The 23748-nt window shown below is 34.4% G+C and overlaps 1 protein-coding gene across 10 annotated transcripts in view; it reads left to right on the top strand.

Annotated features, from left to right (window-relative positions):
• Positions 1 to 23748, top strand: part of SLC4A10 (solute carrier family 4 member 10) — a 448737-nt gene that overhangs the window by 324335 nt on the left and 100654 nt on the right. For all 10 annotated transcript variants that reach the window (XM_063609461.1, XM_063609460.1, XM_063609457.1 and 7 more), the window contains 7 exons: positions 2087 to 2248; positions 3675 to 3788; positions 5230 to 5391; positions 11549 to 11800; positions 13043 to 13111; positions 18676 to 18849; positions 19589 to 19711. In XM_063609461.1, coding sequence (XP_063465531.1) covers positions 2087 to 2248; positions 3675 to 3788; positions 5230 to 5391; positions 11549 to 11800; positions 13043 to 13111; positions 18676 to 18849; positions 19589 to 19711 — 1056 coding nt within the window. The remainder of the gene's footprint in view (positions 1 to 2086; positions 2249 to 3674; positions 3789 to 5229; positions 5392 to 11548; positions 11801 to 13042; positions 13112 to 18675; positions 18850 to 19588; positions 19712 to 23748) is intronic.

The following is a 23748-nucleotide window of genomic DNA, read 5'->3' as shown; positions in this document are numbered from 1 at the left end:
AAGCATTTTTTGAGTACCCATTGTAACTGAAACCATATGTTAGACTCAAAAGAAGAGAGCAGGATTTGGATTTGGTTTTCATTTCTAAATTTCAGGACTTATTCTGTGTGTATGTGTGCATGTATGTATGTGTGCATGTGTGTGTGCCTCTGTGTGTGTATTGGGGATACAATTAGTATAAATCTGTAAATAAATGTTGAATTTAGCAGGTCACAATTTTTCTTTTTTAAAATTAACATTTTGTTTCCTCCCAAAGAGAAAATAAATAACATTTTCAAATATGCTTTGAATTAATGTAATTAGGCAGGCCATTGGCAAATTATAGAGTGTAAGACAGCTAAGGGATCCTTTAAATGTCATCTATGTTCTTAAGAATTGAGAACAAGATCCCGCCAAATGACTTTTATACCTGCAGAAATGACAAAAGATGCTCACAAATTTATAGATAATGTGTTTGTCATGGAACTTTTAGCTCCTTTTTCTATGTAGCCATTTTGCTACCCATTATATTGCTGAATAATTGCTCTGCTAGCATTTTTGGACAGGTGCACAAGAGGATGAAAAACACAAGGATTCATTTTTGCCACCTTATCTATTTTTACAGCATTTTGAAAGAAGGAAAATTAAAACTTTAATTAAGGCCTGGGGGATTTTTCTGTGGTTTTTCAATTAGCCAAGTTGCTGTGCTCTGTATTAGCTTAACATGAATGATTGGAATTTAACTTTGCCTATCAAGGAAGATGTTTGCAGTTAAATTAGAAAAGGAGACAGATTCTTTAAGACAATAATAAGGTGTATTAACTATATTTCTCAAGACTCTCAGGCTTAGGGTAGCCAGCAACTCCAAGTAGATTTTACTAGTTGTTTGTTTTCAGATGACAGTTTAGCTATTTGTAATTTATTCTACAATCTTTGGAATGTATTTACTTTTTGCTCTACAAAGATTTCAGGCCTAAAGTTGGGCAGACTCTGTGTTTGTGGTCAATCTATCAGTTCATATTTTTCTCCAAGATCTCTCTGCAATTCAATTTATGTTCAGGGCAGGAATATCTCAAGAACTAATGAGATCACTGGATCATTTAAGCCATTATTTCCTGTTTTGGAATGTAAAAATACTTTAGTAATCTAATTTTTACATAAGATAAACCAAAGTAAGTTTAAAATAATTTTTTTTTCTTTCAAAATATTTGTTTGAAATGCTTAGTTTTGCCTGGAGGAAAAAAATTTTTTTGGCTTTGCTGCCACCTCATGGCTAAGGCAGTAATTAGAAATAGTTCTTCAGGCTCTTATAGAACTACAGTTGCAGAAGAAAAAATAACCCATGGAGAAGTCATAGTAAATATGAGCTTTGCCTTGCTCATGTAGTAATTTTATCTCATTTGTTCTTTAATCCAAGTTCGATAGTCAAATCTTTGACTTACAAGTTCATTTCAGTCATTGTATGTCCTAGTTTTCTTGTTGCCTTTCTCATCTTTCTTGACAGCTTTTGGACTAGATAATTCTACAAAGTCATTGTTCTTCATCAATAAGCAATAATAATCTCACTGCAGAAATCGTGTTTGTATCACAGCTCTGCGGCCGCCCATCAGTGGTGAGGCCACCACAAATTATTTAACCCCTTTATGCTTCAGTTTCCTCAGACATGGAATATAAATAATAGCATGAACCTATTTTATGGGATTGGTGTGAAAAGTAATTTAAATGATGTATTTAAATAGCTAGGCACAGTGTCTGACCTTAGTAACCAATCACTATTACATATGTCATATTTTTGATACATCTGGTGTTAGGAATTTAGTAGATATTAGATTTAATACACACTAATTAATTGGTAAATCAATTCATTTTATACATTTAAATTTAAAAAGCAGTTCATATTCAAATTTTTCATAAACCTTTGATATTGCTCACCACCCATTCAAGTTGAACTTGAAACTCATAATGTAATGCCTGCTAAATCATTGTGAGAGCCATAAAGGAAAAGCCTCAGCATCTGAACTACAATTGATCAGACGGTGTTAGTTTTCTGCAAGAAATGTGTCTGGTTTTTTCTTAGTAGCTCCATTTGTTTTACTTCCTCTGGCAGGAATGCAAATCATTGCATGGAGAGTATGTTGGACGGGCCTGTGGCCATGATCACCCATATGTTCCAGATGTTCTATTTTGGTCTGTGATCCTGTTCTTTTCCACAGTTACTCTGTCAGCCACCCTGAAGCAGTTCAAGACTAGCAGATATTTTCCAACCAAGGTACTTAGACTATAATTTTCTTGATCTAAATGTAAAATAACATAGGACAAAAGAAAGAGTAATTGATGTAATAAAAGGAGCCATTGAAAGGCTTTTGTGTGAGTGAGCTGCCAGGTTAGTTGTGGAGTGAGATGAGGGGCTGAAGAGAAAGAATTTTGTGATGCAGGTGCTGGGATTGCATATGCAGGCTTTTCTCCTAACTGCAAACCCCACAGATCAACTCCTACTTTCCTACTGACGGTTTTGGAAATTCACAGCACACACTGCATTACTGATTGTCACTTTTTTGCCCAGTGAACAGTGGGAACTATTCCAGACTGACAGATACCTCAGAGGAGCCTATGTTACATTCTCTAATTGGGGAAGCCCCCGCAAGACTCATTGGAACAATATTCTCTTTTTCAGTGTTTAAACCGTCAGTCCCTCCCCCTAACCCACCACGTTTGCATCTGCATATTTGGAAAGGAAAGTAAACAGAGAAACAGCTTAGTTCAATATTTAACACTGCAAAGTAACACCTATAATGTCTGATTCCGCCAAAAAAAATTTAAAAAAAGGAAAAGAAACAAGGAAACAAGCTTCTTAGGGATGAGCTATAGATTATGATCAAAATTCCACTCTGGGAAAATATTTCAAGAACTGTTCCTTCCGAAGGGGGGCTTCTTTTTTGTCACCACTTTCTTCTCTAAGGTGGAAGATTCATTTATTTCCCCAAAAAACTTAGTCTGATTAATACAAAAACATTTTTCTGAGCTGAAACAATAACCTTAAGCATTTTGTGTGTGCTCGTGTGTATGTCATAAAGGCATCTTAAAATAAACTAGATCTGGATAATAATTGTATGTGAATATTTGCTCAGAATTGGCTTTATAAATGAGAAATGGCTTTAAAAATTGGCTCACATAGAATAAATTTTAAATTTGCCCACTCTGTTGTGTACATTCCCAACTGTCATGCTTATATTCTAGATAAACTAAAACATTATGTTTCTTTGATAAGAACAGATAATTTTATTTTATGATGCTTCAAGTTTATCATATTAAAATGTTACCTGTGTGAAAGAGATCCCTAAAATCCAGCCAAATTCTGCCCATGCTACCTTATTCTGCATTCTGAATATTCACATGCATGGGTTCATCATAAAGTTAGATTTTAAATAAACATTGAAAACAGCACAACCACGATGTAGCTATTCCATAATGCCTCATTCTGGAAAGGTTGAGTGTGTACCAATCTTAACGACAGTGATACATAAATATATATTCAGGTTCTGACAGAGCTAATGGTAATCTTATAGTATGCATAAAATATAATATTATGATATTATGTCATAAAGTGTTTATAAAGTGTGACTCTAGATTATGTTCCTGAGTATTCCTTGATATTTATAGCTACTTTAAGTGACAAGTGTTTTCATTATTTTTAGGTTCGATCCATAGTGAGTGACTTTGCTGTCTTTCTTACAATTCTGTGTATGGTTTTAATTGACTATGCCATTGGGATCCCATCTCCAAAACTACAAGTACCAAGTGTTTTCAAGGTGAATTTATCATAGTACTTACTATCTCTCTCCCTCTCCCCGTCTCTCTCAGTCTAATCTTCATTTAGATGATACCTATAACTCTAGTACTTAGGATTTTCATGAAAATATAAAGAATTTAGATTAGAAGACCAGTAAATGAAATGCACACAGCATGGCTAAAATTTGGGTCTAATATTTAAAAAAATAAGAATTACAAAATACAAATAATTATAAATATAAAACTTGCTTGAAAAAAATTTCCTGTCAATTCTGCCAGTTGAAATACCTATATATAACATTCTTAAAAGATAAGGAAGCATTTGAAACTAAGAGAAAAGGATTATCTTGACAGAATTGTACACTGAATAAGGCCTGAAAAACAGATAAAAATAGATTGGGAATAGAATTCTGACCGTGTTACTAATGGGGTACAGTTTGAATATTCCTTATCCAAAGTGCTTGGGATCGGAAGTGTTTCAGAGTTCATTTTTTTTCAAATTTTGAAATATTTGCAAACACATAATGAGATATGTTGGCGATGGGGCCTAAGTCTAAACACAAAATTTATTTATGTTTCATATATACCTTATACATATAACCTGAAGGTAATTTTATACGCTATTCTTAATAATATATGTGACCTATCACATGAAGTGAGGTGTGACTTTTCCACTTGTGGCATCATGTGAGCACTCAAAAGTTTCAGATTTTGGATTATTTCAGATTTCAGCTTTTCAAATTAGGGGCGCCCCTTTGTTTTCTCTGTCAAACAGGGCTGGGGACTTCTATATAGGGCTCTTGTCAGGATGAAATTTTGAGAATCATCTCAGACAGCAGCCATGTTTGGAACCCTTCCCTGAGCCTCTGCTGTGACCAAGTATCTTTTTTATCATTTTCACTCAATAGCCTCTGCACATCAAAAATAATAGTTACAATACCATAATGATGTATTTTGTTTAGATGTCTGTCTCTGATTCTAAACCGAAAGAAGCCTCTGATTTATCTTTGTATCTCAGTTCTAGCACAGTGGTCGATGTGTCAATGTGCTATTTGTAAATTTCAATACATTTTCCAATAGTAAATAGCAAATATTAAAATTATTTTATTTAATACAGGTATTGATTAATAACACACATTTTTCAACAAGTCTGTCAGAGTTTAAATCCCATCTCTACCACATACTAGCTTTGGGATCTTGGGCAAATTACTGGATCTCTCTATGCCTCAATTTTCTTATCTGTGTCATCTTTAGAGTGTTGTGAAGAAAAAAAAATGAGTTAAAATATTTAAAACACTTAAAATAGTTTTAAGTGCTTTATGAGTATTATTATTGTTTATTATAGGCCACTCAGCTCCTCTGTTTGTAATTAGGGCTTTCCTGGTAACATCTGTAAGACTTAATTTGATCAAGTATTCATTAATCCAGTTCATAACTATGCACATTCTTTACTTTATACAGCCCACTAGAGATGATCGTGGCTGGTTTGTTACGCCTTTAGGTCCAAACCCATGGTGGACAGTAATAGCTGCTATAATTCCAGCTCTGCTTTGTACTATTCTAATTTTTATGGACCAACAGATTACAGCTGTCATCATCAACAGAAAAGAGCATAAGCTAAAGGTATATTTTAACATCCATTTTAATGTAAATAATTATGACAACAGATATCAACTGATGTTCATTTGACTTCTCCTGTATTCTGTATTCATTTTCACAGTGAAATATATAAAATAATGTTTTCAGATGTATAATTTTTATTGTCTTACAAGATACTTGGTCTTAAAATGAGATGAGAATTTATTTATTTGTAGCGCTTGGCTGAGCTCACATCTGAGAACTCACCTCCAAGGCATAAAACAAAAAAACTGTCAAAGTTTTAACTTTACCATATTTAACATATTTTAATGAAATAACAATCTGTTCTGGTGAAGTACAACCATACCAACTCGTCTTACATCTGAGACTCCTCTATTCCTCTATTTAACCCTAAGTGTATCTATTACATTGAATTCATTGTCAGAATAAATTACAACTTCAACTATTTCTCACTTTTTAAAATTATTTTTCTGTCTGCCTATAACAACAAAATCCAGACATAAACGTCACAGTTTAGAAGTGACATCTTTGAGTTTTATTGCAGATTTCACTGTCTCTTTTATAAAAAGAATAACTATAGATGTGTCTTAGTTACATTCTGACTTTGCCATTTTGCAGTTGTGAATAATCAAAATTGTTCACTGGTATGCAATTTGCCTGAGATATGTAATGTAAGCACTATCACTTACTTACAGGAATATGTTAAACAAAATTGATGAAATCATTAAATGTTAAAAAATAATCTGCATCAAACCTTGTAAAAACAGAACATGCACAATCTTGTTTTTGTTTTGGTATCATGGGGAAATTGCCAGTTATTTTCACATACCCTTTAAGCTCTAGGAGAAAAAATCATTGTCAGAACAACAGAAAATATGCTTTACAGAATTTTTTTATAAGAATGTTAGAAAGATGGAAAAAAATCTCTGATTAAACTCTGATGCAATATATTGGGTTAGTGCAAAAGTAATTGCGGTTTTTGCCATTACTTTTAATAATAATAATTACATAAATGTAAGAAAGCACATTTATTTGCAATAAATCTTATGAAGAAGGAATTTTGAGTATATGATGGAGAGAATGTGTGTCTATCTTAAAGCAAAGGACATTCTTCATTCTCTTTGTAGAACGTAACTTAAGAATTCTCACAACTTTATGTATTTTATTAAATGATACATTTTTAAAAATCAACTAAAAAACCTGTTTTATGAAGAAAGTAAGCCATATAATTATTATTTATCTTTCAAAAAAGATTTTTTTAGCCTTTATAATTAGGCAGAAATTCTAGTGTGTTCACTGAAAAATTATCCTTTGTAAGGGCCATCAGTTAAATGGATTCAGGCAGCATTTTTTTCTTATTGTAAGTGGAATCATATTAAAACAAAGTGTGGAAGTGAAATATGTGCTGAGATTGATATTACCTTCCTGGCCATTCTGAATCTTTGCCCTTTCCTGGGCCTTCAACCTTATAAATCACACGACACTTGCTCTTACTCCTTGTTCTTCATGAGCCCTTGACATTCACAGCCTTTCTAAAGCTCCACATTGACAAATACACTAATTTCCCCCTTCACATATGCTGTGGAATAACAAAAATGTAGTAAAGCATTATTTAAGTGGTCCTTTCAAGTACTTGCATTTATAGAATTAAATGCAGAACTAGAACTATTTTTGTCACTAAAATAAACCTGAGGCTACATTACTAAATCTGTTTTATTGTGCAAATAAATGATTATGTAGTCAAAAGTTGTGTATTTTTGCCCCTTACTACTCTGGATTTAGTAAATGATGCAGCAAATCTGGCTTAATCATAAACTCTGCTATATGGCCACAGGCAGAAAAGTCAGCCTGTTCTTGGCCACTGTAAATCTGAACTCTCCATCCTCCTTCTTAGATATGAATACTTTTAAAGCAAATTTCTTCCAGTGAAGATGTATTTCATCTACATTGAATTCCTATTGGGCCTATAACTCTTGTCTCCTATAAGCTTCTGTAGAGTGTGGTCTGATGCTACTGGTTTTCCCGTTAACAACAACAAAATCACCTTCTCAGAATGTTATTTACTCAGAGTAACGGTTTGTTCCATAGTCCTTCTCCCCGCCTGTTGCTTCACTGAAATGTTTGCAAAGTCTCCTGGCTTTGACTTGAACCACATTTTCACTAAAAGATGTGTTTCTTGAGTATATCACCAGACCACAAGCTAACCACTTGTGAAAGCGTTTTCAGCTTTTACTAATTTTCTTTTCTCACTTGAAAACCCATTTTTGCCTTAGTTGGAGCATTCCCCAAAATTGTTTAATGAATCATGTTTTGTAGTTTGTGTATCAAACACTTGGTAGACTCCACATCATGTATCTAAGTCTACATATACCCAAGTCAACTCAGAATTCCTCATTTCATTCTTTATCTCTCACAAACATATTTTAGATCTTTTTACTTTTTCTTCACCTCTATTGCCAGAACTAGTAGTTGGTTTTCTTTTAGATGATATTTCTCCTGCTGATAAAAATGTTTTTATTGGCCAGGCACGGTGGCTCACGCCTGTAATCTCAGCACTTTGGGAGGCCAAGGCAGGTGGATCACGAGGTCAGGAGTTAGAGACCAGCCTGCCCAACGTGGTGAAACCCCATCTCTACTAAAAATACAAAAATTAGCTGGGTGTAGTGGTGGGCACCTGTAATCCTAGCTACTCGGGAGGCTGAGGCAGGAGAATCATCTGAACCTAGAAGGCAGAGTTTGCAGTGAGCTGAGATCATGCCATTGCACTCCAGCCTGGGTGACGGGGTGACACTCCGTCTCAAAAAAAAAAAAAAAATGTTTTTATCATTTCATGAGTGTCACTATGTACACAATAAAGCTGTGTTGCACTGCATAGGTGGCTTACTACTCCCGAAGAATGGGGGAGCTCAAAATTAGTAAAACTCGAACTCATTGCATCCTATGATCCTTTGAATGGCTCCAGAGTGACAGAAGAGGCAAATATAAAAATTTGAGAATGTGGAGTGTCATATATATTATACATAAATGTACATATAAATCCATACTCTCTCTAGCATTTGTTTGTTTGTTTGTTTCTCCCTTAGAGAAGTGGATTAGGCATAAGTTAACTGAATCCCTTTGAAAAGCATTAAAAATATCTACTTGGGTTTTTTAAAGCACATTCTCTAAATGTGAAAAGAGAGATATAATCTTATAAAAAAGAAAGTTTCTGTTAAGATACAACTGTGGGCTTTTCTACATGTTTCTGTAGACAGTTCAGGCTTCTTTTGACATCATTTTTAATAAACAGCAATACAATCCCGGATCACTTGAGTAAATGAATGCATTTGCAACATTCATTTGGCACCATATTCTCTTGATGATTATGGCATTTGATATGTTCTTTTTTGCCCTCTTTGTCAGCCTGGTTCTTCATGTCAATCTATAGTCTTTTATGTGGTTAACTTGACAGATGCAGGAAATTGCTGCCAAGCTTTGAAATGAATTTTTTCAGCAGTGGCATCTGGGTATCAGATGGTCCTCTTGGCTGGCCTCTTGTCTTGCTGCATGTTGGTTTTAGTGGGGTCTGGTGTAGCATCACCTGTTGCTATGCTCCCTTTTCCTCCCATATGTCCATTTCCTGTGATTCATGGATGAATGTGAGAATAAAAGCTCTAGCTCTGTCTTTATTTGAGAAAAAAATCTACAGAAATATGTTAGAAGGTGTAGAGTTCTCTGTCTGACAAAGGGATACTTCTCTTTGGCTGGCATGCCTATCAGCTAATAATTTTGTTACAAAGTCCAAGTTTTTAAAGACATTTTAAATGAAAGGCAAGAAGGATACTGGTTAGTTAGGGGAAGAGCAAGAACTGCTTTATTTATTTCCTTTGGTTTACATTAAATCAAGATGCTCCCATTGTTGTACAGCATAATAGGGGAAGTTATATTTTTGTTTTTGTTATATATTTATATATTACAAAACTAGCTTTATAAATTTAGAAAAGCAATTATTTCCTCTGAAACAATTATGTTGCCTACTTCCTGCAATTCAGAATCCCACTGTTTACATTTGTATCATATTTTTAAAACATTCAATAAGAGCTACTGGAAATCACTATCATGACGAAGGTCTCCCTCATATTATTGAGATGTAGTGAATGTGGACTCTGAGAAAGTCCAGGTGTGCTAAAAAGTACAAGCCTGACTCTCAAGGCCCCCTGTCCTCTGCCCTCCTCTGATGTTCATCTCACAGCCACCAGCTCCTCTTACATCTTTCATTTTCTCTTAGCAGTACCATAATTTTGCAAAACAGCTCCAAGGGGGCACCATTCACATTGTACTCCCTCAGAGGGAGAGGCTTAAGTATGAGGTCCTTCCCTGTTCTACATCCTTCTCACTCCAGAGTTGCTAGGACAAAACACTTCTCAAACTGCTTAAGACATTGTCCTTTAAAGGGACCAAAATCTGAGTTCTATTCTATGGAATTACATCTTCCAAAATGTTTTGCAAAAGGGCCAAAGGATGATATTATGTTCCTGGCAAAACTTTTTCCTATGCTTTTTTGGTTATGCTGACACCAGGCAGTTTCTCTTCCTACTCTTCAACTCTTACTAATAAAATTCTTTATTGAGTTACTTGCAAAGAGAAGTCTCCAGAGTCATATTCATTCAGGAAATTGAGTTATATATTTTGGTGAATTGTAGTATTGCCCCAGTAAGCTGAACCAATGAAGGTTACCATTGCTTTGGTGTCAACATAGGAGGAACAGGTCCTTAGGTACATAACTCTCATTTTCTCCGCACTATCATCTCTTGCACTTTTATAATTTGGAAGGGATGAGCAGAAAGGAAAGAAAGTACAACTGACTTTAAGAATCTTCTTACTAAGAAAACAAGAAAAGATCACAGAGAAAAGACTACCATGACAAATATGCAATAAATAGTGCGTTTCACACTCCAGGCTATAAGAGCTCTCATATTGACTACAAACTGCTTGAAGTTATATAAAACTACTTCTAAAAAAGACTATTATTCTCCTATAAGAATTGGTAATTTCTGCTCATGATCATAATAACAAATTTAACTGCTGTATTTATTTTAAAATTACACTTACTAAATTTGATTCTGAAATGTTTGATGCGTATTTTATTTTCAAAAAAGTCAATTTGTAACTTTTGTTGATTGCTTATTGTGTGCCAATGATTGTGCTAAAAACTAGAGGAAATACTGAGAAATTATATAAGTTATCTGCTCTTAAGAAACATATTAATAGTTTTATTAAGGAGCCTTGAAACCTAATGAGTACAAAAGAAACATTTATTGTTTAACCACTAGAATATAATAGTACCTAACATTTTCTGGTCACTTTCTATTCAACAGATATTATTCTTAATGATTTACAACATCAACTAATTTAATTATCACAACAGTCCAGTGAGGTACCTTCTACTATCATCATCATCATCATTTTTCAGATATGGAAAAAGAGGCGCAAGAGCTTAAGTGATTTATTGGTTGAGCTAGCATTTCATTCCAGGCAGTCTGACTCCAGAACTTATATTCTTAACCACTTTATTATACTGCCTCTCATGAAGCAGTCACTAAAAATTAAAAATAAAAGGTGGAACATAAAATAGCCATCCCTTTGGCTGCTTCTGAGGCTCTACACTTTTGATTCCTACAGGGTATGGAGGGAGTGCTCTTCCCTATCTTTGATATCCCTCCTCAGAGAGCACCCTGTCTGTGCAAGAGGGCAGTTTCCACACACCCCATTGCACCTATTTTTCCTCCTTTACATTTCCTACCTGGTCCTAGGAGGCACTTAGTTTGCAACACCTGGAGATCAGTGACAGTGGAGTAGCATAACAGTGGAAATAGAAAACAAAAAACTGATTTCTAAGGAGGGACTTAATTTGTCTAGTGCTGAAACTGAAACAAATCAGAACAAGATAGCACTATATTAAGGAAAAAATGACTATACAGGGGAGCTTAGGCTCCATGATATTATTTTTTCTAATAAAAGTCATCCAATGAGACAAAAGAGGGCAAATGGAAACTGAATGTTTGTTTAAGAGTTACTCTAGGAGATCTGATATGAAGGGCTCGTTGAGTATCATCAGGAAGTGGTTTCTATTCGCAGTTAGGCCACCCTTAGCCCTGTTATTGACACAGTTTCTTTCTCTCTTTCTTTCTTTTTTAAACAGAAAGGTTGTGGGTACCATCTGGACCTATTAATGGTGGCTGTCATGCTCGGTGTATGCTCCATCATGGGCCTGCCATGGTTTGTGGCTGCCACAGTCCTCTCCATCACTCATGTCAATAGCCTAAAACTGGAATCAGAATGTTCAGCTCCAGGAGAACAACCCAAATTTCTCGGCATTCGGGAGCAAAGGGTTACTGGGCTTATGATTTTTATTCTTATGGGTTCATCAGTCTTTATGACCAGTATTCTGAAGGTAACAAAATCTGTCTTTATGAACTTGAGAGAGAGAAGAATATATTTATCATCATTTAAAATTTTCATTTGACTCTGAGCCATAAATTTGCAAATATTGTGTGGCATGTGATGAAAGTGATGAATTTCTTAACCATGTTTATATAATTCTTCATAACCTAAGGGAGGGAAATTATGTCCTATATTTTAAAACCCTTAAATACATAAAAATTTAGTCTGGCAAAATAAAATTTGATGAGTAAATTATTGTAACAATTTTGAAATGGTGATCAAGCTATGGGAAAAAGTCACTCATTGTTTCTGACTGACTTGTGACCCAAATTCATTACAGGCATTCATAAAGATTCTATTTTCTTGTCAGTGGATAAATATATTAGCAGTTAATATTACTTACTATTAATAAGAGATAGAGGTGAAGAGATGAGCCTTGTTATAGTCACATATGCAGTTTTCCATTTTAAGTGCTCTATAAAACCACTATCTGGACATCATCATTGCATATACTGATTTTTTTCACACAAAACTTGAAATCTATTTTAAAGAGGATTAACTAGTAATTATTTTGTCATGTAATTTTGTCAGATATTTCCAAGGTTTGTTAATTGCACTGTAAATTACAACACATTTTATTTGCCTACAATTTGACATTTTAATTAAATTATTTAATCACTTACACTAGTTTGCTTGTATTTGATCATTAACACAAGTACCTTTGCATGAATTAATCTCTGTTATATAAGTAGTTATCTTATAGACATAAGATGATGTGAACTATTCCAATAAAAGAGAAAATCTGAATTATCCATATATTTACAAATACCTGGCATAATACAGGAAACACATCTAAATGTTAGCTTCATTCTTTACCTTTAATCCAAATATCTTATCTTTGTAAAACAAAATTCAAGTTGTCTCCAAAGTGGCATAATAATAATATTATTGTTCATTATATACTACATCGTTTTTAAAAATAGATTTTGACCTATTAAATAATTAAAACAACCCTATTGTTATCATCTCCTTTTAGATACTGGGAAACTAAGGCACAGAGAGCCTAAGTAACTTACCTAAGGTTACACAGCTAAAAATGCTAGAGCTGGAACTTGAATCCTTGTCTTCTGAATCTGTACTATACTGTTTCTATTCAAAAATGCCTTTTTTCCCTGTTTTTTCCTTTGATAAATGCAAAACCATAATATATTTGAAAATGATTTCTGCCTTTTCTCCAATTGTTCTTTTACAGTTTATTCCCATGCCAGTGCTATATGGAGTGTTTCTTTATATGGGTGCTTCATCTCTAAAGGGAATTCAGGTAAATTACTTACAGTACTACAGGCACATCTGTGATGACTGACCTTAAGGTCTACTGATAAGTCATGTGACAGCTGAGAAAATGACACCACCTGAGGAACAGCTTTTAGACCACAATTAAATTTCTTCAAACTTGTCAGAGTTACAAAAGTCAAAGAAGATTCTCTCCAGCATCTAAGGTTCATAATCTTATGGTACTTTTCTTTATCATAAGTATATTAAAACTGTAAGAGGCTTAGATTTTACAGCATTTTTAGAAAAATCATAGTAGTATATTTCAATATATATCCAAATATTTATAATATTTGACACTTTAATCATGTGTATGGACATCTATGGTAAGAATAGGAAAAGTCTTTATGTACAAAGATGTTCATTGTAACACATACTATTAAAATATTGGAAACAACCCAATTCTCTAACAGCAGTAAAACAATTAGGTAACCTATGGTATATTCACTGAAAATTGATCATTGTAGGAACTACAAAACATGGCAAAAATGCTTACAACATAATACAAAGTAAGAAACTACTGACCATAGGTTTATAAAGCTATGAGCTTGAGCTGGGTTGTAAAGGAAGGTGTAGAAATAAAAACAATTTGTTGAGATAGTGACATCCTGGGGGTTTTCCCCCTTGTTTTGTTTGTTTTACTGTTATATTTATAGGATTATTTTTAAAATTAGACTAAAATAAAGACATAGGCAGTTTCAAGTATAAAGGGAACTTTATGAATTATTTAAGTAAATATTGGTTAAATAAATATTTTAGGCATGAATTTGGCAACAGCTCAGCCAGATGGTTCTGGTTCAGGATGTCCCATGTGGTCATTGTCAGGGTGTGGACAAGGGCCACAGCATCTGAAGGTTTGATAGTGCTGGAAGATCTGCTTGCAAAATGGCTATTCCGCAACTGTGGACATGAGGGCATCAGTTCTTTTCTACCTGTTGCTAAGATGACTCAGTCTTTTGCCACAGTGGCCTCTCCATGAAATACTTAGTGTGTCCTCAAACCGTGGAATGTGACTTCTTCAGAGTGAGCAATATAAAAGAGAGAGAGAGAGAGAGGAGAAAGAAGAGAGAAGAGAATGAGAGAGAAAGAGGATGAAAAGTACTTTTTGACTTAGTCTTCAAAGTCATACATGGTCTTTCCATGTTTTCTATTTGTTAGAGGCTATCCACTAAGTCCAGCTTGCACCCAAGTGAAGGGAAAAAGGAGACTATTTCTTGAAGAGAAGAGTATCAAAGAATTTGTAGACACATTTTAAAACCTCCACAAGTGTATTCTAAATTTTTACAGAAGCTGTAGGCAAATTCTTCCCACATATTTCTTTTATGATACTGTTATCGGTTGAATAGTGAGTGTTTCCTGAAAATTTATGTCCACCTGGAGTCTCAAAATGTGACCTTACTTGGAAATAGACTATTTGCCTATGTAATTAGATATGGGTTTCAAGACAAGATAATCATGGATTTAGGGTGGGCCCTAAATCTAATGACTGTGGTCCTTATAAGAAGAGGAGAGGGGTTGAGTGCGGTGTGTCTCATGCCTGTAATCCCAGCACTTTGGGAAGCCAAGGTGGGCGGATCATGAGGTCAAGAGATCAAGACCATCCTGGCCAACATGGTGAAACCCCATCTCTACTAAAAATATAAAAATTAGCTGGGCGTGGTGGTGGGCACCTGTAGTCCTAGCCACTTGGGAGGCTGAGGCAGGAGAATTGCTTGAACCCAGGAGGCAGAGGTTGCAGTGAGTGGAAATTGCACCACTGCACTCCAGCCTGGGCAGCAGAGAGAGACTCTGTCTCAAAAAAAAAAAAAAAAAAAAAAAAAGAGAGAAGAACACAGAGAGACACAGGGAAGAAGGCCATATGAAGATGTAGGAAGGCCAGGCACGGTCAGCTCACACTTCTAATGCCAGCCCTTTGGGAGAGCAAGGCGGGCGGATCACCTGAGGTCAGGAGTTTGAGACCAGCCTGACCAATATGGCGAAATCTAGTCTCTACTAAAAATACAAAAATCAGACGGGTGTGATGGCGCATGCCTGTAATCCCAGCTACTCAGGAGGTTGAGATAGGAGAATTACTTGAACCCAGGAGGTGAAGATCGCATCGAGCCGAGATCACGCTACTGCACTCCAGCCTGGACGACAGAGGGAGACTCTGTCTCAAAAAAAAAAAAAAAAAAGGGAGAAAGAGATTAGAGTTTTGCTGCCATAAATCAAGGGTACTAGGAGCCACCTGGAGCTGGAAGGGGCAAGGAAGTTTTCTCCCCTAAGACCTTCAAAGGGAGTGTGGCCCTGCCAATATCTTGCTTTAGGCTTCTGGCCTCCACAAGTGTGGAAGAATATATTTCTATTGATTTAAACAGCCAAGTTGTGGTAATTTGTTAGGACAGTCCTAGCAAACTAATAGATTTCTACTTAAATTGTCCCTTGAAAAATCTTGTTTTATAATTTAACATTATTTAGCCCAACACTCCAATGTTCTTGAAGAAGAGACTAGAGACTTATTTATCGTATAGTATTTTGTCAACTGAAAAGCAAAAATAAATTGCAGCTTTTTCTATAACACAGCTAGACTCGCTGCTGTTCGTAGCATATAAGAGGATAGTTAACCTGCAGGACAGGCAGCACAGGATCTCTGTTCCTGAGCAAATGACTAACCAGCTTCTGACTTTGGGAGAAGAAGCAGCACTTAGGCCTCAAGACAATACTGGCTGCCAGTCTGAGGCAAACTTAAGTATGAAGTCATTGCAGGTCACGGAACACCCAAAGTTGATTGTATGACTGACTCTTCATCCTGACACTGGGAAAAATGAACTGGGAGTGGGAGATGGTTAAGCCATGTTATATGTTTTGATTTTAATCAAATTAGGTTTAACTTGCTCATTTAAAATTTCATGTATGAAAAGTGTAGTTTGATAGAATTTGTTTTGTAAGCCATTAGGGAAGAATACGGAAGAGGTTTTGTTTGTTTTTCTTTTTCCCTTTTTTTTTTTTTTTTTGCCTTTGGCAAAAGTTCCATGAGTACTAATTTCATCTGTAAGTGAAAAGCATTTATTATTAGGCCCCAGGCTCACATAAATACAGCAGCAGAGTTTAAGAAACAATGTAAAATCATTTTGATGATAGGTTTCAACAGATTTTCTCCTCTAATTCCACATGATTTTATACTCATGAGGTTTAGAATTAAACAAGAATGTCAAGTTTTGGAATTATTTGGGGTGTGAATCTTTTAAATGAAAATTGAAGAAAACATTATCAAAGGCCATGAGTTAAATATAATGAGTTTTAAAGAACACAAATGAAACATCAAGCTGGGGCACGCGTTGACAAACAGGGTCTCACACTGAGAAACAGGGTTTGTGAAAATTTAAGTGAGCCCCAAGCCCAGGCAGCTGAAATTCCTATTTGGAATTGTAGCTAACTGGGTGGGGAAATGTGATATTGATACTAGGATATAATAAAAACCAAATGTAAAACTCAGAATACATTTATCATGATGATGATTATTTAAACATATGCTGAATATCATCAGCTCCAGCAGCATGTTACTCTCTTACCCTATTGAAGGAATCTATGTTACCTGCTTGTTTGGCAATATTAAGAAACTTATTATCTGGGCTTCTCACTGTGAAACATGGTAGAAAAAACAGATCACAGTGTTCTCATGAATGCTGTTTCTGCATTCAGATATATACCCACAGCTATATTCATTCCAACACTTCAGGAATCCAAAGTAAAGCAAATGTGCCATTTAAACAATAACAATTGAAGCACCCACACACTGAAGTACACTTATGCAATAACATAGCTTCACAAATGGAGAAATGGTGGCTGGGAAAAACTAGCTCTATAGAAAAGGAAATATTCCATTGTAAGCCGGAAGATTTTATTTTATTTCTTTCCTATTCCTACCTCCACCGTGCACCAAGTTTTTGTTTATTTAATGACTTTTAAGTTTAAATAATATTTAGGAAATAGAAATTTTAAAACAATGACATGTACATGGACAGAATGGAGAGACATTATTCAGGAATGAGTTCAGCACTTAGTAGCCTGGATAGAATGTTTCAATAATGTTTTTGGAATATATAAATGAATATGAATAAATGAATGGTCAGGGAATGAACTAATGTATGTATGATTCTTATTTAGATAACTGAGGAAAGGAAGGCCATGTCATGCCATAAGACACAGAACACAGAAGGGAAGATAGGTTTATGTTGAGTTTGAGATTCCTACTATATATACAAGCAGGTCTTGGTAAAACAGGGTGTTTTGACTCTAACATTTTGACTCAATGGACAACTGTTCCTTGGCATATTAATTTGACATATTTGATGAGAATTGCCTACGGTTTTTAAAATAAATTAGTTAAGAAACAAAATCTAATATTACTTTTTGAAAATGCATAATGGATGTTACTGTAGAGATGGCATGAAATAAAACAGTGACTGACAGTGATTGAAACCATTATTTTCTAAATAATCGCCTCCAGTTGGAAACACTGACAATTGCAAAACTTGGCCAAAGAACAATAAACCAAATAATCTACATAAAATAAAACTATCATGCAGTATGATTTGTTAGTAAATAAAATGTGATTAAAGATTTAAGCTTCCTGTGTGCATTTAATTTATAAAATTCAAAAAGAGAAAAATTGGTTTGCTTGATTAAAAAAAGCCCTCAAAGTCAAAGCTGTAACATAATAGTATGAAGTACTATAACAATAGTGTTATGTAATACTATGTACTATCTTTGTGGCAAGATTGAAACAGAAATAACATTGATTGAGATTAAAATAATTTTAATAAAATACAACTGAAAATATATAAATGACTTGACAGTGCTGTATATAATCAAGAAATTAAATAGAGTTAACAAAATTTGCTCTGGAACATACTTTATTAACAAAATTTATTTAGGTTAATTTTTATGGTTAAGATGTTTGTGTTCATAAAGACAGCATCTAAACTTTTGTTGGGGATTAAAGGGGCAAAGTCAAAACAGCAGAGTCAAAATAGGAGGTTAAAATACCATACTTAGCAGCTGGATAAGGGTCTAGAACTCAGGAGTGAGCTAAGGCAGAGACGTAGGTCTGTGAATCATTAGCAAGTATGTGAAAGTCAAAGCCATGGGTATGGATGAACTATTCCAGGAGAAAAGAAAACAGAGAATGAGAGTCCAGGAATCCCAATACTGAGGGGCAAATAAAGGAAGAGATTGTGATGTGACAAGGAAAAAGAAGATGGTAATTATGTTTTGCTTCACAGGGCTCCACTCTTCAAGGTAGCAATATTTAACACTGGCTTTCTATTTTTAAACTCTTCTAAATTGTAACCCATCTCCATATTCAAGAAAATGTGGGCTGTTATTGAACTGAAATTGTAGTGTTTCAGAGGGTAAGCATAACAATCCCATTGTCTTGATGCCCAGATATCAAGTTAGTGTTATCCAGGTATGTCATTTAACCCCAAATTGTGGACCATATTAAACATCAACTTGTCCTACTTTTATTGTTGTCTTACACCTAAAAACAATTTAGTCTGTTTAATCTTTTAGTTCTTTGATAGGATAAAGCTCTTCTGGATGCCTGCAAAACATCAACCAGATTTTATATACCTAAGGCACGTACCACTTCGAAAAGTGCATCTCTTCACAATTATTCAGATGAGTTGCCTTGGCCTTTTGTGGATAATAAAAGTTTCAAGAGCTGCTATTGTCTTTCCCATGATGGTATGAAACTTCTGTCAACTATTTTTCTCTCGTTTGCTGGTCTCTTTGGAAACATAAACACATGAACTGAAATTGGAACAACAGAGTCATTTTGAACAATTATTGGAAAATATAAGTTTTGGCACTCAAAGTAGTGACTAAGATAGGGTTTAAGAATGCCTATGAATTTCAGTAATTCCTATTAGTTTTGTCTCTATCACTCTGAATGTTTGTGATAGTCTGAATTAATTGAAGCTGGATGGAAAAATGCATTCTTCCAAAATTTAACATTAAAGATACTAGCAAATATGAAAAATTAGGAGGATTTTAAAAAATAACATTGTATTAACTGTTTCAGGCAAGTTTCAAATTCTTCAAAAACTATAGTGAATTTGAATGACTAAATAATTTTGTAATTATTAGTATTGCTAAGAATGTTCTAGTGTTCATTTAATATAGTATAAACTATTAACTACATGTATTTAAGGAAACATAGTCAAATACATTTTATAGTTTTTTTTAAATAGCTTATTTAATAGACTCATATTGGGTAAAATCATAGTCATTATTGTGGGGATGTAGTAAGAAAAGAAAATGAAGGAAGCAGAAGTCTAGACAATGTTTTATACATATATATCTTTAATTTTTACTTTAATATCAGGCCTAATAGAAATTGTTTCTACCAAAAACCATACAGGCAAAGCTACACCTCTCGTTTTAATTTTTTTTCCACTTTAAACTAGTTTATTATTTACTTCAGGTGTTAGCCCTGGTATTTGTAAGAAAGTTGATGGACTTGTTGTTCACGAAGCGGGAACTCAGCTGGTTGGATGATTTAATGCCCGAGAGTAAGAAAAAGAAACTGGAAGATGCTGAAAAAGAAGTAAGAGCAAAATCAATATTTTATAAAGAAAAAAAAGGAACATAGTAATATTTCTTTGCAACACTAAATTGTTTTTATCTTTAGACAGTTTTGTCTTTAGACAGTGATCACTAACAACCACAAGTAGACTAGTTTGGAAGTTTAATGTTTAAAATCATAAAGATTTGAACAGAGAGAGAATGAAGATCTTATAGGAGGAAACCAAATCCTAATGAAATATGGAAATACCTTGTACTAAAATACCCTCCAAATTGTAAGGCTCGTTTTTCTGTTTCTTCTCCTATGGATGGCAGAAGCTTGCTGATCCTTAACTATTTCCGAATTATGATCATGCAGTGATTTTTTTTGTTACATATGTGAGAACAAAAAGAAGAGACATTATTACTGTTGGTATTTTCCTAGGGAAAAGAGTTTTAATCAAAACATTCTAATGAATAATTATTTATTCTTGAAATAGGTGAAATGTTTACTAGGAAAAATGTTGATCTGATTTGTTTTCAAAGTGATTTAAGATTGAGTAGATGTTGGAGAAACTTCTGGAATTTATTTTTACAGGCTACTTATTTATTTTATTCTATTTTATATGGTATAACAATGTATTTTAAGTTTCATGGCACATTTAAAGTTTATATGTAAGCCTGAGTCTATTTTGAAAGCTACTTAATCAACATTTTTTTAAGCATATAAAAACTACAAAGAGTGTAAATGAGGGGAAGATAACTAGCGTAACATTTAGCAGAATGATTGAGCCCATACAATGTAAAACACAACAAAGTTTTCATATAAATAGAAATGAAATTGAAATAAAATATTTGATGAGAATTATACTATTTTTCTCTGTAAGTAGTCAGTAAATGTATTCAACTTTCTATTTCCTCAAACCATAGACAGATTTCCTATTTCCTTTGGGGAATTCATTTGCAGATGTTTCAGAGGTCTTAGTCATTTAATGAGGTCAGATCAGGCCATAAATCAAATGAGGTTTTTTCTCAGAAATTTATACCAATATGGCTACATAACGTGTGATTGGTAATTCCCTTACTCTACATGGTGTTCTATTCCCTTACTCTACATGGTGTTCTATCACTAACAATGGATTCCCACAGATAGAGATTCATCATGATGATGTGTCTTAATTCTGTAAGAATGTTTCAATTTTTCCAAGTATTGTAGAAGACAATACTTAGAATCATACTTCTAGTAATATTAATGTTAACACTAAAAATCATATTATACAATTGTTATTATTTATTTTTCTGTTTGATATATTTTTATTTAAATATTAGTGCTTTTTTAAAAAATAATACTTTGAGTCAGGTGCAGTGGCTCATGCCTGTAATGCTAGCAGGCATTTGGGAGGCTGAGGTGGGCAGATCACGAGGTCAGGCGATAAGGCCATATTGGCTAACACGGTGAAACCCCGCGTCCACTAAAAATAAGAAAATTAGCTGGGCGTGGTGATGCACACCTGTAGTCTCAGCTACTCAGGAGGCTGAAGCAAGAGGATCACTTGAACCCGGAGGTGGACGTTGCAGTGAGCCACTGCACTCTAGCCTGGTGGCAGAGCGAGACTCCTTCTCAAAAAAAAAAAAAAAAGTTCGACTAGGATATTTTGATAGTCTCTATTTCTTTTTAGGGCTTTAGTAAACATTTGCTTTCATCCTCAGATACTCTTCAAGAAAATATGGTATAATTTGGCACAAGTTAAATTTAAATAAAATGGACACTAGAACACAGAAATTCTAAAATCTGAAGTTATCCATATTTGATGTAAATAAAATTATTGGGATCAAACACAACACCCAAGAAGGTTTAAATTAATTTAATTTTGATGAAAAAGCTCTTGGCTATGAGCTTCCCTTCCAGTCTTTTTGATAATGTCAGTACACCAGACCCTTGAATAATATAGCATTGTTATAATGTTGATGAGAAAAGAAAAAAAAAATTCCCTGGCCAGGGCCACTGTCTGTATGGAGTTTGCACATTCTCCTCATATCTGTGTGGGTTTTCTCTGGACACTTCAGTGTCCTCCCACATCCCCAAAATGTGCCCATTAGGTTCATTGGCACGTCTACATTGGCTCAGTGTGAGTGAATGTGGGTGTGTGTGTGAGTGTGTGCTGCAAGGGAATAGCATCTTGGCCAGTCTTAGTTCTCATCCTGTACCCTGAGCTGCCAAGATAGGCTCCAGCCACCCTCGACCTTGAACTGGAATAAGTGGGTTGGAAAAGGAATGAATAAATGAATACAAATGACTGCAAAATAAAAATTCATCAAGTATACGATAATCACACAAATGTACGACAACAATTTGGTATGAAAATGCTCAGTGAACCCAGCCATATTTGCTATTGTTTTTAAACTGCTTGGTGGTGGGATGTGCTCCTTACAATTTTCACTTCGCAAACATTTATTCCTTGATTTAATCCATCCCTACTATGACCTCAGTCACTCTCTCACTCACCAGAAATTTGGTAATTCAATATCTTACTTGCTTTTATTAATTTTTCTTACGTTTGTACAGCTCACATTTATTTCAATGTTTAATATTAAAAACATTTTGCGTCTTTAGTTAGAAGTTTGGTGATGTTTTTGTGACCAGATATTGCCATAGGAATTTAACTCTTATTTATATCAATTAGCCTATGGTAAGATTGGTTTTACTTATTCTTCTACTTAATGTCACAGTCTCTGAGAACCTATCAACAACTATGTGAGCACTTACTGTACTATTAATTATTCTCAAGCAGTAACTTACATATCTAATTTTGCTTTATTTTTCTGCTTTTTTTGTTAACTGTCTTTACTGCTTCTGGAAAAAAAATGAACACAGCCCCAGACATATAATCATCTCTTTCACAGTATTCTCCTTAGATCATACTCATACCATGAAACATTCTTGCCTTTTAGAAGTTCACAAAATGGAAAATGATATGTAATCTATTATGTGATGCTTAATATTTTTCTGACTGTGATTCAAAGATAATTTCAGGTTCTCCTTTTATTTTCTGTGAAATAGGAGAGAACAAGTTTAATAATAATTGTAAATTTATTAGAATTTGCCATTCCCACTGCCCAGAACCACTCACATAGCTATGCATGTATGGTACTTATATGTGTGTGTGCCATATGCCCATTTTGGAATTTATGAATCTCATAGGGCAGAGAACATATGTAATCAGTGTCTAATCTTTTTATATTGTATACCCACTGTACTTTAATGGGCATTTACTGTTCTCTGATTACGAAGATAAAGATTTTAGAAGTAACTAAATATTACTAAATTTCTTAGAACTCATGCTTTCTGAAAAGATACAAAAATAGATTAAAGATTTACTGGGGCAATTTTACTGCTAAATCCTTCATATCCAAGTTAGAGGAAAAAGCCTCGCAGTACATTAACTAGGCAGGTTTATAGATCTTTAAAATCTCAGATGGGTTAATATGATGATACTTTCATGTGATCCTCAGTACATGGAAAGAAACAAGAAAACCAATAATACAGTCAAGAAATAATCTATAATTGAGCAATAAAATATAGCTCTGACTAGTGCAAAGACAGCTAATTCTCCATCGAACAGGAGAGAAAATAGGAAGTTTAAAGAGGTTCACTTTCTAGCTTAGAATTAGTATTAAAAGAGTATGGTCAGTAAAGACATTAGGAAGATTTAGGAATAATTATACTAAAAGTTAAATTCCTGGTTGATTTTCTACTTGTTTGCCCAGATCTTGGTATTCTATTTTCGTGAGGCTTACAGAGTCAGTGGAAGGATGTGATCTTACCGTGACATCTTATACTAAGGCCCAGTCTTCTAGGAGATTGTGTGTTAAGGTGGTAAAGGGACAAGTTCTCCAGAAATCTTGCATTTCTGCAATTGCTCAAATTAATTGAGTAACTTTGATCATGAACTGGCAAGATGGTAAATAGCAGAAATGTCTCAGCTCCCTGAGACTTGAATTTAAAGTGGGCTCACCTCTTGTCCTTTTGATGATAGATACAAGCTTTTACCTTTAGCCTCCAGGGTTTTCCTATCAGTA

This window comes from Symphalangus syndactylus, chromosome 9, assembly GCF_028878055.3.
Source record: "Symphalangus syndactylus isolate Jambi chromosome 9, NHGRI_mSymSyn1-v2.1_pri, whole genome shotgun sequence".
Classification (NCBI taxonomy): Eukaryota; Metazoa; Chordata; class Mammalia; order Primates; family Hylobatidae; genus Symphalangus; species Symphalangus syndactylus.
Note: the sequence above shows the minus strand (reverse complement) of the source record. Positions and strands in the feature narration are given on the sequence as shown.